The 14,529-nt window shown below is 36.9% G+C and overlaps 1 protein-coding gene across 2 annotated transcripts in view; it reads left to right on the top strand.

Moving 5' to 3' along the window:
* SH3TC1 (SH3 domain and tetratricopeptide repeats 1) overlaps positions 1-13,197 on the top strand; it is a 31,295-nt gene extending 18,098 nt beyond the window's left edge. For both annotated transcript variants that reach the window (XM_018088986.2, XM_018088993.2), the window contains exons 10-18: positions 753-880; positions 3,129-3,170; positions 4,719-6,407; positions 6,780-6,960; positions 9,235-9,385; positions 10,872-10,994; positions 11,289-11,439; positions 12,277-12,473; positions 12,706-13,197. In XM_018088986.2, coding sequence (XP_017944475.2) covers positions 753-880; positions 3,129-3,170; positions 4,719-6,407; positions 6,780-6,960; positions 9,235-9,385; positions 10,872-10,994; positions 11,289-11,439; positions 12,277-12,473; positions 12,706-12,936 — 2,893 coding nt within the window. In that variant the 3' untranslated portion in view covers positions 12,937-13,197. The remainder of the gene's footprint in view (positions 1-752; positions 881-3,128; positions 3,171-4,718; positions 6,408-6,779; positions 6,961-9,234; positions 9,386-10,871; positions 10,995-11,288; positions 11,440-12,276; positions 12,474-12,705) is intronic.
* The last annotated feature ends 1,332 nt before the right edge of the window (positions 13,198-14,529 follow it).

The raw sequence follows: 14,529 nt of genomic DNA, 5'->3' as shown, positions 1-14,529 counted from the left end.
AATCAAAACAAATGGAAAGAAATTGGAATATGAAGTCTGATTAAATGTTGGAAAATATCAGTTTCTAGCTGAGCTTCTTACTGGGCAAAGAAGCCGTTGGACTTGTTATTATTGTTCAGTTTCTCTTCTTTGGATCAAAAGATCCAAGGAGCTTTACCCTTGTGGAAGGTTCCATTTTTGCAAGTCTCTGAAGGTCTGTGTTAAAGCATCTGAGTTCTGTTTTTTTCCGTACCCTCAATTACAGGCCTTAACTTGCTTCAATGGGACCTTTACAAATAGTTGCTAATAATTCAGAGTGAAACCCCTAAAAATTGTGTATGTCAGCATGCATTGGCACTGTGTAATTAGGCTGTTCTTACCAGTATGCCTGAACTGTTTGCATGCTGAAACAAGGAGTTCCAAAATGTTGTTTGCACACCCGTTTTATTTTAACTCTGAGCTTATATTAGAAAATCACTACCATAATGTCCTTAAAGACTTGTCCTTCTAATAAATACTCTCAAAAAATGCTCTACCATGATACTGACATAAAGCTTACTCTGCTATGGTAGAAACTGTTAGCTACAAGTGTAGCGACTATCAGTTTATATGTGTATTTATAAATGTGACTAAAACTATTTTTGAACACAGCACAACCTATTATGTAAAGATTGTATTACTTTCTCTAACAAGTTCCAATCTGACTGATGTAGTGAGCTCCTTGAGCCAACTCTGCTTTCAAGCACCTTCAAAGTTATTCCTTTCCTTGTTAGACCACAAGATCTGGATTTTCTTGAAGCAGAAGAGCTATCTTTTTTTTCAAAAGAAAAAAAATTGGAAGAAGTAATACATTTGTTGAAACAAACCTCCATCACAGATGTTTGCTCTGTGTACAGAATAGGTAAGTATGAGTTTTACTCCTTTTTACTGCACAAGATATGTTTGCAGTTTCTATATCTCTGTTATAACTGGTTTTGGTGTTGTTTTTTGTTTTGGCTTTGGGGTTTTTTTTGTTGTTGTTTTGTTTTGTTTTTAATTTCAATGCAATTCCAGCCTTTATATCTACTTTGAAATATCTTAGTATTCAGTTGGTTTTTAGATGTGGCATGTATAAATCCTTTATATCATCTTTGCTACTTTACTGCTGTTGCAAGACTTTTCCCAGCAGTGCATTTACAAATCTTCTTTTGTCCTTTCTCTTTTTTTTTTTTTTTTTTGGAGTGAATTTAAACAGCAGGCTTTTAAAAACTCTATTATCAAGCTGAACAGATCTCCAAGCTTTTACATGTCTGCATTATGAATTATAATTTCACATGGCTGCATTAAAAAAGGCAGCATTTTCACCCAAATACTGCTGGCTTTTCATTCATCTTGGGAAAGGTGGCATAATAACTACTGACAGCTAATGCAAACATATGCCTCTTCACGCTTGATTTAACTTTCAAAGGTACAGAAAAATAGCAAAATCTAGTCATATAAATATTTTCTCTGATACAGACGTTATTTCTCTACGAGCTCAGGCTTTACATAAACCATTAGGGGTAACTGGGGTTTCACCTTTGTAGACTTACTGTAAGGCAGGGTAATGTAACTGTCTTGCTGAACTGAACAGAGGCAGCAATTTCTTATTCCACCACAGGCTGTTGGTGATGCATATGCTTGTCAGATATCTAACAAAGTTTTATCTCCATTAGTGCCATTCCAAGAGACAGGCCTGTAGGCTCCAGTTTGAAAGCAGTCGGTGTGTACCCTTGACTTGGGTGCATTGGTTTAATTCCACAAATCAGTCTCTGTGTGTGAACAATAACTAAGGCATGTCAGGCCTGAGCTGCAAAATGCAACACATGTAAATGTGCCAAATGACTCCACAGCTCACCTTCCTTGCTCAAATGAAAAGCCTGGAAACAAAAGCTCAGACCTCTGCAGTATTAAAACAATGTCATGGCCATGCTGCTATTTTTGCCTGTTGCATGTTTTTGACCACATCTGTCCTTCTCCCTAATCTTAAGTGCTGACTTCTTTTCACATCTTCCCCCTCTCACATCTTTACCACTTCTCTTAAACAGCACAATTGATCAACATAACTCCACTTATCCAGAGCAAGCATTTTTCAATATTCACTTGATGTATTGTTGTGTGATCTGAATAAGTGGGTTTTTGATTCCTTACATCTAAATCACTGTACTGAGAAGTGTTTATTTATGTGCACTTCCTTGATTAGATATTCAGAGCATTAGGTTACAATTACTCTAAACATCTGTGGCATTCATCCACCAAAGTCAGGAAAGCATTTAAAGAAAGGAGTTCCAGAAGTAAACAATCAGTGAGAGTTCATTCTTAAAGGCTAGTAAAGTAGCTTTGCATGAGCTTAAACAGAGCTTGAATAGGTCTGTGAGCCTCTGTGATTTTTTTTTTTTAATATATCCTTCAGCACCACTTCTATTGCATCTAGTGTATGAAAGACAGTTAACATAATCCTGAAATGCAGCATGACAACCAAAATGCCTTTAGAAATATCTGCTACACAAAAATAGTAATTCTTAAATGTTCTACAGATGTGCTATGGTAAAAATTTAAAGCCAGGCCTATAGTAATAATGTCTACAGAATTAAGAGATACATCTTTTAAAAATAACAGATGGAGTGATTTTTTTTCACCTGCATGCTACCAGAATGGCCACAAAAGTCTGACACTCTAATCCTCACAAATATTTCCCCTCCCTCCATTGCCCTGGGAATGACACTAAAAATATTAATGGCTCCTTGTTACCTCATTTTACAAGTGTGTTGTGGAGAATGGTCATATCTTTGCTGCCCATTTGTATTTTAAGGTAGCAGAAATGCATCCCTCAGGCAGGACAGGTTGGCTTTAATTCTGAGATATGCAGTTGTCTCCCCACTTTACTGAGCAGAGGTAGGTGCATGATGATAACCATGTAGAAGCAGTGAATTGTGTCAGCAGGAGGGTAAGTCCCTCATATCTGTTAGCTTTGAGTCCGACTTAAAAATTTCTTATCTTTTAAATTTCCAGGACACGTCAAATTCTCCTGACATAAAGAATTATCAACTCAAAAATTATCTTTTTTTAAGAGATTTAAAACTGAAAGAACAAAGATACCATAGCTAACATGAGTGTTTTCTTTCTTACAGATGAATTAGAAGAACCAGAATTTCAGAAAGCTCATGAATATGGTAATAATTCATATGCATAAAATTTTTACATAAAATTACCGCGACTTCTGATATTTCTGGTATATTTACTAGCTTTTCTTCTTCTAATGTCTCTTCAAATTCTAATTTTCTTCTCTCATTGTTTGCTTTCTGAGATTTTGTTGTAACCCCTTCTCACTAGGTTTTGCTGTACAATATTGTGGGTTTTCACTGATATCAGATGTCTTTCTTGGAACTTGCTATCCAGTTGCAGACTGTATAACTTATTTTTACTGCTGTGACACACATATGCTCTACCTCCCAACTCTTCCACATTGTTTATCAGGGCAAAATATTGTTTATGGGACACCTGGCAAGTCCTGATTTGAATTCCAGCAGGTTTTTCATCTGCTAGAAAACTTCATCCCATCAATAGATTTCCCAAAGGAGATATTTTGATGAAGATACGGAATTATTTCCCTTTTGCATTTTGTTGGCAAGCTGTCACTATAATTATTTTTATTGTATTATTTCTCTAAACACCAATTTTTATATTTGATTCTGCTGTACAGTTTCAGAAATGAGATTCTAAGGTAATTGAGCTCTAAATCTGCAACTTCAACAAGCTCCTGTTCATCTGCAGCTGTAAGCTTAAGCACTATGACTGCAAATTGCATCCCTAATCCCTGCCCTATTAACTGGGCTGGATAACAGTGGGCAGACTAAGAGTTGATGCCATATCTGTCTTCATTGTATTTGTAAGATATTCAACAATATTGTCACTAGGAGAACTTAGATCAATGACAACATCAGTCACCACAAATTTGAGAAAGATAATCAGGGTTGGTATTTGACTGAAAGAAGAAATCCTATTACACATTGTATGGGTGGCCACACCTGGGCAGGAGACTAGAAACTTTGCAGGCACACCCACAGCAGCCATGTGAGACTTCAGCAACTCAAATATCAGTCTTACTCTCTGTCCTGGTTAACCTGCTCTCAGGACATACCCTTACTCAGCTTGCATGCTTGAATTCACATTTCCCTTATACCTTAAGTCCAACCTGTATCCATGCCCCGACCCAGGGCCTTTTTTCCAGCCTCCAGTTCAGACTTTGGGTCTTCCTAGATTCTCATCTTCTCCTTCTTACTAACTAGACTGAACTGTAATTCATTGGCAGATCTCTCTTGCTCATATATGTGTAGAGAGAGCAGAGAATATACAGAGTGTATTTTTGAGTGTACACAGACACAAAGCAATTTGAATTAATACTGAACTTCAGTTGGATTAGTGTTGGATCAGGCACAGGGTCTGGCTAGACAAGTATATGGATCCCTAACGTCCTTACACATGGCAAGTCCTGTTTATTCCCACTCCTCCAGTCTCCCACACTTGTTCCTCCCTGATCCTTCTTGGTATCTCTTTTTACATCTTTTCTTGTCTCTTAGCCATACTGTTAGGAAATCACAGTATGTTTACGTAATGTTTTCTTAAAAACATCTTCTACTGAGAAGTGTTTTGGTTGGTCTATGAGAGGTCTGTGTGTGCATGGAGGAAGTTATGATCTGTACCTTATTTTTAAATTTCAGAAACTCCATGCTCCCATTCTAGTGCAGGATCCACTAGCAAGAATGGCAAGATAGAAGAACTGCTGAAGAACTTCAAGAATTTGGAGGCCACTGAGGCAGGAGAGCCAGCTACAGAAGGAAAGGAATCTGCTAGTTCTTCAAAGACTGAAATCTTTCCTCCACCTGAAGGACCTCGCTTCCACATATGTCAAGATGATGTTCAAGCATTTGACATCCCTGAGTCTCTGCTACTCTTCTTAAATAGGAAAGAGTATGAGAGCAACTTCAAAAGCCTGTATGATTTCTCTTACTCATTTACCAACACCTTATTTTATGGATTTTCAGAAGAGGAAGAACTGGTTAGTTTTTTAAGATTAGCAAGGGAAGCAGCAAAGAAAGCAGGTATGTCCTGGGCACTAGCAAGGCTATGCTTTCTCTTAGGTAGGCTTAGTGTTAAAAAGCTGAAGTTTTCCCAAGCTCGGGTGTATTTTGAGGAAGCACTGAGAGCAGTAACTGGAGTGTTTAATGATTTGTACTTCGTGATTGCTCTTTATACAAATCTAACAGTCATCTACTTGACACAGAAGAACAAAGAAAAGTGTGCTCAAGTTTTTGACAAGGCTACATCTCTTCTCATGGGAATTCCCAACTACATTTGCAGTGCTGACCTGGAGTCAGATATACTGAAGTATGCTCTGAAGAGGACAGTTTTGAGCCAGAACAAACATGCAGAGGCAAGGGCATGCTTTCTACTGGCAAAACATTACAGCGCACGCAAACAGCACGACGAGGCACTGCCATTCTTGGAAAGGTTTCAACTCTTGCTCAATGACCTGGGTTTACAAAACAACTTATCCAACAACTGTTATTTCAAACTAGCAGAGTCCTACAGTGAGAAGTGTTTGCCACACATTGTATTAAGTTGCATAAAGGTTACCTCTCCCCAGAGCTCCAGTACTTTAATGGATTCCCTGAAAAGGATTGATTTAATCATCAAAAATGCTCCCAAACTCTATGGCCTGAAAAAGCTCAGACAAATATTCCCATCCCAAATTGCACCTTACCTCATACAAGCACTTTCATCTGCGTTTACTGATGAGCAGCAAGGACTGTGCAGCACCATCTATCTTCACTTAGCAAAGCTGTACAGCCACCACAAACGGTATGGAAAAGCCATTGCTTACATGATGAAAGCACTGGACTCTGATGCTTCTGCTAAACCAGAGGAAACTATTAACCACTTGGTTTCACTTGCTTGGTTATACATTCTTTACAAGCAATATGATGTGGCTTTAGCCATTTTAAATACTGTTGTAGGCTCTCCATGGAGCAGTCCTCACCAACTAGGCATTGCTTATAATATGCTTGCTATTGCTTTGAAAAGGACAAACAACACAAAAGAAGCTGCTGAGAGCTACTACAAAGCACTGCGTCTTTCAGAAGAGGCTGAGATGACCCATAACCAAGCTATAGCCCTGGCTAATCTTGGGGCACTCTGCCTGCATGCAGCAGCCAGCAAGCTTGCAGAACATTATTTTATCCAGGCAGTTAAGCTATTCTCCAAGCTTCCAAGTATGGACTGTGGTCAAGACTTTATCCAAGTCCTCCTTCAGTTGGGATGTTACTATGTTGGTGGAACTCAAAGGGAAAAAGGAAGGTTTTACTATGAATGGGCTTTTTTAGTTGCAATGGAGACAAGTCATCTGGAGAGTAAGTATATCTCTTTTTCTCTCAAGTTACAAAATGTACCCTGTTTGGGAATTTTTGTTATATAGGTATGTTAGAGCTGCATTTAGAAGAGGCATATCTTATTTTCTTTATTCTTGCTGCCATGATTAAGGAGCTTATGCAGGTAAGGTGATTGTGTTACTATTTTATTTTGGAGATGAAGTTTGAAGTAACCTCTGGACTTTAACTCTGGGGGTGAAGGAAATGGCAGTGGGATCTTCGTATTACGACTTTTACGTTTTTCATTGACTGCGCTGTGATTTGTGAAATGGCGAGAATTAATAATTTTAAAAATAATTTAACTTTCATTTTAAAATAGAGATTTATATTAGTATTTCCAATCTATTCTCCCAGGTCAACTGCAAGCGATTAAACTGCTGTGTCAGTTTTACAGTACAGTTGTTCCCAACGAGGCTCAGTGTGTCATCTACAATGAATATCAACTATCTTTAGCTAGAAAGATGTCCAACAAAGTTCTGGAGGGACAAGTTTTGGAAACTATTAGTCAGCTCTATTTGTCTTTAGGAACAGAAAGGTAAGACATGCTAAATGACTTTTCATTCTGATTTTAACTTTTCTGTTATGGATCTCAATTTGTGCAAAAGCTGAATATGACAAATTTTTTTTCCTCTCTCCGCTTTGCTAATACACTTTATCAGAATTGAAGGGTCCAATGCTAGTGGAGATTTCTCTTGTTTCTTTTTGAGTAACTATAATCTCTCAAGGGAGACAAGATGTTCAGCAGGAAATTAGCAGCACTTGAAGAACCAATTTATTTTTAAAATCTATATAAATACATTTTAAACATATTATTATGCAACTCTTGACAACTGCTATATCAGGTGACTTGTTTGCAATGATTTTTGCAAGACTTTTAAAAAAAAAACAAACAACTAAATTATGTATTCTGAACAGGCCAGGCATTAAATTGTCACTATGTAAGTGTTTCTCTTTGAGGAAAGGCTTTTATCAAAAGTTATATAAGTATGAAGCCTATGTGCAAAACTGTGTAGCTTTAGTCTCCAGCAATTTCTATATTGCTCTTATTTTCAGAATACCAATTTTTTGCTTTCCACTATTGAAATAACAGATTGCACAAGTTAAATCATAGTAACTAACAGGTGTTGGAGAAACTTACAGGTTTCTCTAACAATGTTTAAAGTACCTTTAAAGGCTTTTTTTTTTTTTCCTTACTGTACTTCAGGGAATCACTTCGGATTCAGGTATTTTCAAGCATGCCTCAGTAAGGATAAAAAAATATTCTCAGTTGTGGAAAGAGAACAGATGCCTGTTTTAACTTTAAGTGGCTGCAGTCCAAGCATCTAACTTTGCTAGTAGATCACCCAATTTATTTTGCTTTGGTCATTGCTTTTTAATGAAATAGTTGGTGACCATTCTTTGGAGAGACTGAAGAGAAAGGGGTTGGTTAAGATTTCAAGCTACCTGGACTTTGCAGAAGGATTTTACTAGCTGGAGAAGCTGCTGCTTAGTGTGCTTGTAATACACAAAGCTTAGGATTCCTAGGAGCCTGGCTCCCAGACTATATAACCTTAACAGGCTACCAGAAAATAACACAGTCAATGTGGTATTAGACCATAGTATCACAGTATTCTTTGAGTTAACAGCCCTGAGTAACAGGGCACATATGTCTGTGGTAAAGTAACAGAAAACTACTGTGTCCATGCCAGTGGACCAGCCTGACCTGTTCCAGCTGCTGTGCTGGGTTATGAATTGGCAGATTCTTCTATCTGCTGTAAAAGCAAAGACTCTGATGGAGGGATGAAAGTAGCATTCAATAATTGGGCTGGGTTGGACTACTTCAACTATCTTGCCTTTCCTTGTGTTAGCAGCTTGTTAGCAGAGCAGACTGAAATGTCAGGCTTGTTCAGTGAATCTTTACTTCCTCTCATGATTATAAAATGAGTGACAGGTCTCTTCAATCTCTTTTTAAGAATCAGAAAATGATAAAACCAATTTTTTCCCCTCAGATGAAATATCTTGTTGAGATAGAACTGAAATCTTGATAGTGTGAAGTACAAGGGAGGGTATTACTGTAAGATTTGTTTTGGTTCTCTTTGGAGCTCTAAGCATGCTGTTCTAAAGATGCACTCTGTAAGGGTTCACTGTAACTATGCAGGTCATGTTATATTTTAATTGTTTGTGCCTTGTGCATGGAAGGAAATGCAACAGGTCAGGGTGATGGGAATACAGCACAAGACAGATTTAATGAGTCCAGATTATCTATGTCTATTTTAAAACATTGTAAAGTCAATAAATCTGATATTTCTTTCTTTACACTTAAAGAAAATTGCACTGTCTAATGATCTGATAATTAAGGTGCTTCTAGAACTGATCATGTCATGTCCCATTCTCCTCTGCCCTACCACCCCCCTCCCCATTTTCCCTGTTTTTTTACAATTGCTGATTAGTCTGAATTGTGCTTAAGTCACATGGCCTAGCTGACTAAAAAAAGAGATTACAGATGCAATTTCTTTCTGAAGTTTTTAGGAAAAATTCATTAATGATAGAAGAGTTAAAGATGAGGAAAGATTTTTCTACCTCTCAGTTTGGGGTAGAGAAAGGACACATCTCAACTGTCTAGCAGGAAACATAGATGGAACAAAAAAAAAGAAGAGGAAAAAGACTGAGTTCTCTGGTTACTAGTGTAATATAGCTGAGAAATTATAACTGTGCACGAAGTAGGGGAAACAGATTGTCTTTTATATTAGCATGAAACTTTTCTCACTGAAGAAAACCATTTGCAATTCTGAAGAAACTCTTCAGTGATTAGCAGTTCTCCCCATTTCAGGGCCTACAGGTCAGCTCTGGAATATACCAAAAGAAGCCTTGGAATATTTATAGATCTCCAGAAAAAAGAGAAAGAGGCATATGCTTGGCTACGGGCAGGAAAGATATATTATGTACTGAGGCAGAATGAGCTTGTGGATCTTTATATTCAGGTATGCTGTCAACATGGTGCAGGTGGCATGGTAAGGGTAAGTAATTCAACATAGAGACCCCAGAGATTTTGCTAATGTATGTTCTGAACATATAGTGACACTATTTATGTAATACTCAAAAGCATTTTCCATTGGTGCTTCATTTTAATCTGTTGCTTGACTCTGGAAAGATTCTGGGCAGTGACCTTTCTTAGTTCCTACTCTGCTCTAAAAATACTTTTCTCCCATTGTAAAGGGGAGTGCTGCCTTATACTGCAGGATCCATACAGGGCTTGAGTCTTGACTGCTGTATGAGTAGTACCAAAATGTGATCTCTAAATAAAATAACCAGACACCTGTTGTTAAGATCTTTAGAAAAGAAATCTATAAAACCTGAAGATATAGGAAAAAAGTCCATACTAAAATGTCCTGAGACACAATATGTGGTGCTACTGAAATGAGGTTTTCTCTCAATTAGTTTACATTTTTGAATACTTACAAGCAAAACTGAATGCATATATTTACAAGAAGGACCTGTTCTATACCCCTGTTACTTCTTTCTTTTACAAAATGATTTTCGCTGATAGCCCCCAAGTCAGTCACCTTGTGGTACAACAGCAAAATCAGCATGTGGGGTAATTTTCTCTATCTGCTTGGCTTTCTCCAAGAGGAGGTGTGTGTCAGGCACATGCATGTGTATTTTATACTGTGCATGTATGGAATATGGAATTTAGAGCAGAGTGTCAGTGCCTATCCACGAGGAAAGTCTCAAAGCAGGAATCTGCCCACTAAAAATTTCACCGCTGTGATTTATGCCAGTAACTTGTGCAAATCATCAACTTGCCTGTAAAACACAGACTCCACAATGTGATGCAAGAGAGTCCTTAGGCACCTGAAGCCAAAACAGGTAGAAAAGAATCGCTGCCTTTGTGCTTAAGTAGAGAGAATGTACTTTTTCATTACTACTTATCCTATCAATAACTGAGTATCCTGGTATTGTTGCCTTGGGGAAGATGCCTGCTGCCTTTCATTAAATCCTTTTTGTTAATAAGGCATGTATTTATTCAGGAGAACAGGATAGTGGATCTCCATTTATTTACAAAATTCACTCCACTGGCTTTTAAAGCTGCAGTTAATAATACCTACCTTAAAACTGAAACATTTCTGTGATATATTCGATCTATTTCAAATTTAGTATGTTTAGTATGCAGCTATCAAATACACTAGTGATTTTAGAGTGCCATGTCCTGATAGAGGTAGCAGGATACTATTGTCAGATAAAGGGAAAACCAGGCTTTGTTTCTTCTTCAGTAGCTGCTGCTGGCTTGCTCAAAAACAGGTTATCACAAAAGAGCATGTTCTCATCAAATATAGCCTTTCCTATCATTATAATAAGGGAAACCTTAGGGATTGTTTTTTCCAATTGCTTGTACTTATTTTGTTCTACCATGAAGTAACCAAGATTTATTTTTTCACTTTCCTTACCCATTCCTTATTTTCACTTCAGGTTGCTCAGGATGCTGCTCTTTGCACAGGAGATCCAAATTTAGGAATGGAATTGTCTGAAGCTGCTGGAGACATATTTTTCAATGGTACTTGGGAAAAGGAGAAAGCCGTGACTTTCTACAGGGTTTGTGCAGTTTTTTAGTGCATCGATAGTTATGTACCTCCCCCCCCAGGAGGTATTCTACAAATACTGAACCAGAAGCTGATCCTCTCAGCAAACAGTTTATAAGCTATTGCAGCTGAGTACTTTGTCATGGTGTTAGTAGATATCTCCTGTTTCAACTTCTCTTCTGATTGCAAGTTATGTTATAAGCAAAGAGCAAAATGAAACCAGAATTACTTGATTTGATGTAAACGAGAACCTGTCAGTGCACATCTTGGAGTCCAGCCATACATAAGATGCTATTATGTGTTTCAGGACAGGGCTCTTCCACTTGCTGTTCAGACTGGCAACAAAACCACTGAACTCAGATTATGCAATAAACTAGTGGAATTGTTGATGAATCTGAGGGCCTATGAGGAAAGTCTGGAATATGCAAGAGCAGCTCTTATGCTCAGTGTAAATTTAGGTAAGACCAATTTCTATTATAGCTGAATATGAATGATACCTCTAAAAATACAGCAGAACTCTAAAGCTTTATTCCCTTTAATTCATCAGATTTCTTGCCAGGATTTCATAACAATACTATAATTGCTACTTTGCCTCTGGTCAAGAACGAACAACTTTATTGCTGCCTCTTCTAGCTCTATGTTCATAATGGAAAACCTTTGAGAGAGTGTAGAATTAAACCTTGAATTTCAAGTGCAAACTGAGTATGCTTCTAAGAGCTAAGATGTAATGCTGATGAATAATATTGTCCCAAGAGGCTTTTGAGTGTCATATGCTTTCAGATTTGCTCATAGACCTGCTGGTGAACCAACACAGGATGAAGTAATCAAAAACAATAGGTCTAGTTTTAAAATTACTGTTCAAACTTGGGAGCTGTTCAACTGATTAAGAACCCTCTCACTCCTCTTTACAAGCACAGACAGGTGATTTTGAGCCTACTGAAAATCATCTTTTTGTCTTTAATCCTGCTACTTTTCTGTCTTTCATTCCTTTCATAGTAATCTATTTGTATTCTATGTAAGTATGCACAGGGTGTGTGTATATATATATATATGAGAGATTAATATAGCTATTTCTTAAAATCCTGGACACTGTCAAATCCTACAGCAGGAAATTCAGAAATTTCATGAGTTTTTTCTTAAAGGGCATGTATCTCTTAAGCAAAAGTAATTTTATGCAATAAAGGCTCAGCAAATTCAATACAGAAATTTTAAAAAAAATAGTGTTGATGTATTCTGATTTGAGACTGATTACTTTATCTCTTTGGTTTTATCTTATTCATATGTCATCTCATTAGGAAATCAGCTAAATGAACGAATAGCTTACCATCGTCTGGCTGTCATCCATCACCATTTGGGTCACTGTGAACTAGCTGAACACTTCTATTTAAAGGCCTTGTCCCTCTGTTCCTCCCCTCTGGAGTTTGAGGAGGAAACACTATATTATGTCAAGGTGTATTTGATCTTAGGAGATATTATATTCTATGACCTTAAGGTAAGAAATTCTAATAACTGCTGCAGAAAATTGTTACACTGATTAATGTTTCACAGAATCAAGTTTTGCCGTGTTCTGGTTTTGTGTGTTTGAAATGTAAACAATAAAGTGGAAAAACCTACTGAAGTTTAGAATCTATATTACTTTTGTTAGGTATCTACAAGCCTGAGCTTGGCAGTTGTCTTACACTAATTGTACTATAGAGGTACTATTTTGGTGTCTCTTATTTCAGGATCCCTTTGATGCAGCAGGCTATTACCATTTGGCACTTGCTGCTGCCATGGACCTGGGCAATAAAAAAGCTCAACTGAAGATTTACACCAGACTTGCAGTAATCTACCATAACTTCCTTGTGGATCGGGAAATGTCTCTCTTCTTCTACCAAAAGGCAAGAACCTTTGCAACAGAGCTGAATGTCAGGAGAATAAATCTAGCTCCTGATCAGTGTTACAAGAGATCATAAGCATCCTCGGAAAATTCAGTCTAACTGCTACAGAAATACCTAGAGAAACACTTCACTGGCTCTGTGGGAAGATGCATTCATTGTTTCATTATGCATGTGCTGTAAGCCAGAGCTCAGCATCCCAGACAGTATTACCAGTTTATGTGACAGTGAATTACATTTCATTGTCTTTAAGATATACAGTCTTGTACTTGTTTAAGGATGTGAACTAAAACCAAAACCCAACAGTTTTGTTGTTTGGTTTTTTTGTTGTTTTTTTTTAGTTTTTTTTTTTAAAACTACAGTTTTCTTTGCTATATGTTTCTGCCTTGCTGGATACTGGAAAATGATTAAATGCGATGAAAAATATTTAATAAAGTGTTATAGAGGAAAAAACACTCAATATGAATTGTGGCCTTTCTTTCCATGACCCAACTCTATTACTTTATTTTTGCATCAAGTAAATATGTTTCCACAAGCATGTGAGGTGTGGTTGAGATTTTTTTTTGATCCAGTTCCCCAGACATCACCCCTCATTTTCTGTCAAATTCATCTACTGCAATACTTAAGCTTTTTCTCCTAGTTCCAGAAAACACTTATGTACATGTCATAGTAGCTATATAAGCTTTCTGGTTTCCAGAACTGAAAGCTCTAGTACTATGTGAGTTTTTGTGGATTTCAGTTGTCATATGTTTGGTCTTTTTCCCTATTTTCAAAGACTTTTTTTTTTATTTTTAATCAACCCTTTTCAGAACTGTCAGTATTGCCTACAATGACTTATTACAGCATTTCCTACTGTGTTGCATATAGCTAAATTTTGTTCAGAAAAATGTATTATTTCACTTCAGTTGCAAAAAAATCTAGATTGTTAATTTTGATTGTGCTAAATCTTCGTGCTTCAAAGCATTTTCATACGAAAGCTATAGCAAAAATGACATACTAGATCAGGCTGCATATTTTGAGAAGGAATGTAAGTGTCTTAAAGTATGGTAATATTACAATTAAATATTCAGGTACATTATGAGATGATGCCTTTTATTCTAAGAACTTCCTGCAGAAACTGCTGGTTTATTTCATGCTTTAGAGGCATGACAAAGAATGGAAATATGGAAGTGTTTTTAGAAGTTCCACACATAGGAGCTGTTGGCTACATAATATATTTGTTTATACTGTCAAACCTGGGGAAAGGTGCAAACCACCTTTTTTGCTAATCTGTGTCTATGTAATCTCATGGCTTTGTTTTTTGCCTAAGAATTTTCTTTTTCTAAAATCTGTCATTCAGAGCATGTTTTGAATTCTTTCCATATATACATTCCGGTATCTGACTTTTGTGGTCTTTTTGACCTTGTGAATTCTTTGTCAGTTTTTTTACTTCTTCCCTACAGGAAGTAAGGATACATATATATATATGTATGTATATTATACATGTATGCATTTGTACATATATATATATATATTTTTTATATTTTTATATATATTTATAAAATTGAGATAGATCAACATTTAAGATACTCTCCAGGGAAGCAGGAAGTGCATCTTTTTCCTTGGCCTTCCCACAGTCTATATAACAGATAATTGTCACTACCATGATAACTGTGACCTGTTACCTCAAAG

This window comes from Manacus vitellinus, unplaced genomic scaffold, assembly GCF_001715985.3.
Source record: "Manacus vitellinus isolate BGI_N305 unplaced genomic scaffold, ASM171598v3 scaffold_0_pilon, whole genome shotgun sequence".
NCBI classification, from domain to species: Eukaryota; Metazoa; Chordata; class Aves; order Passeriformes; family Pipridae; genus Manacus; species Manacus vitellinus.
This window is presented reverse-complemented; position numbering and strand designations above follow the sequence as displayed.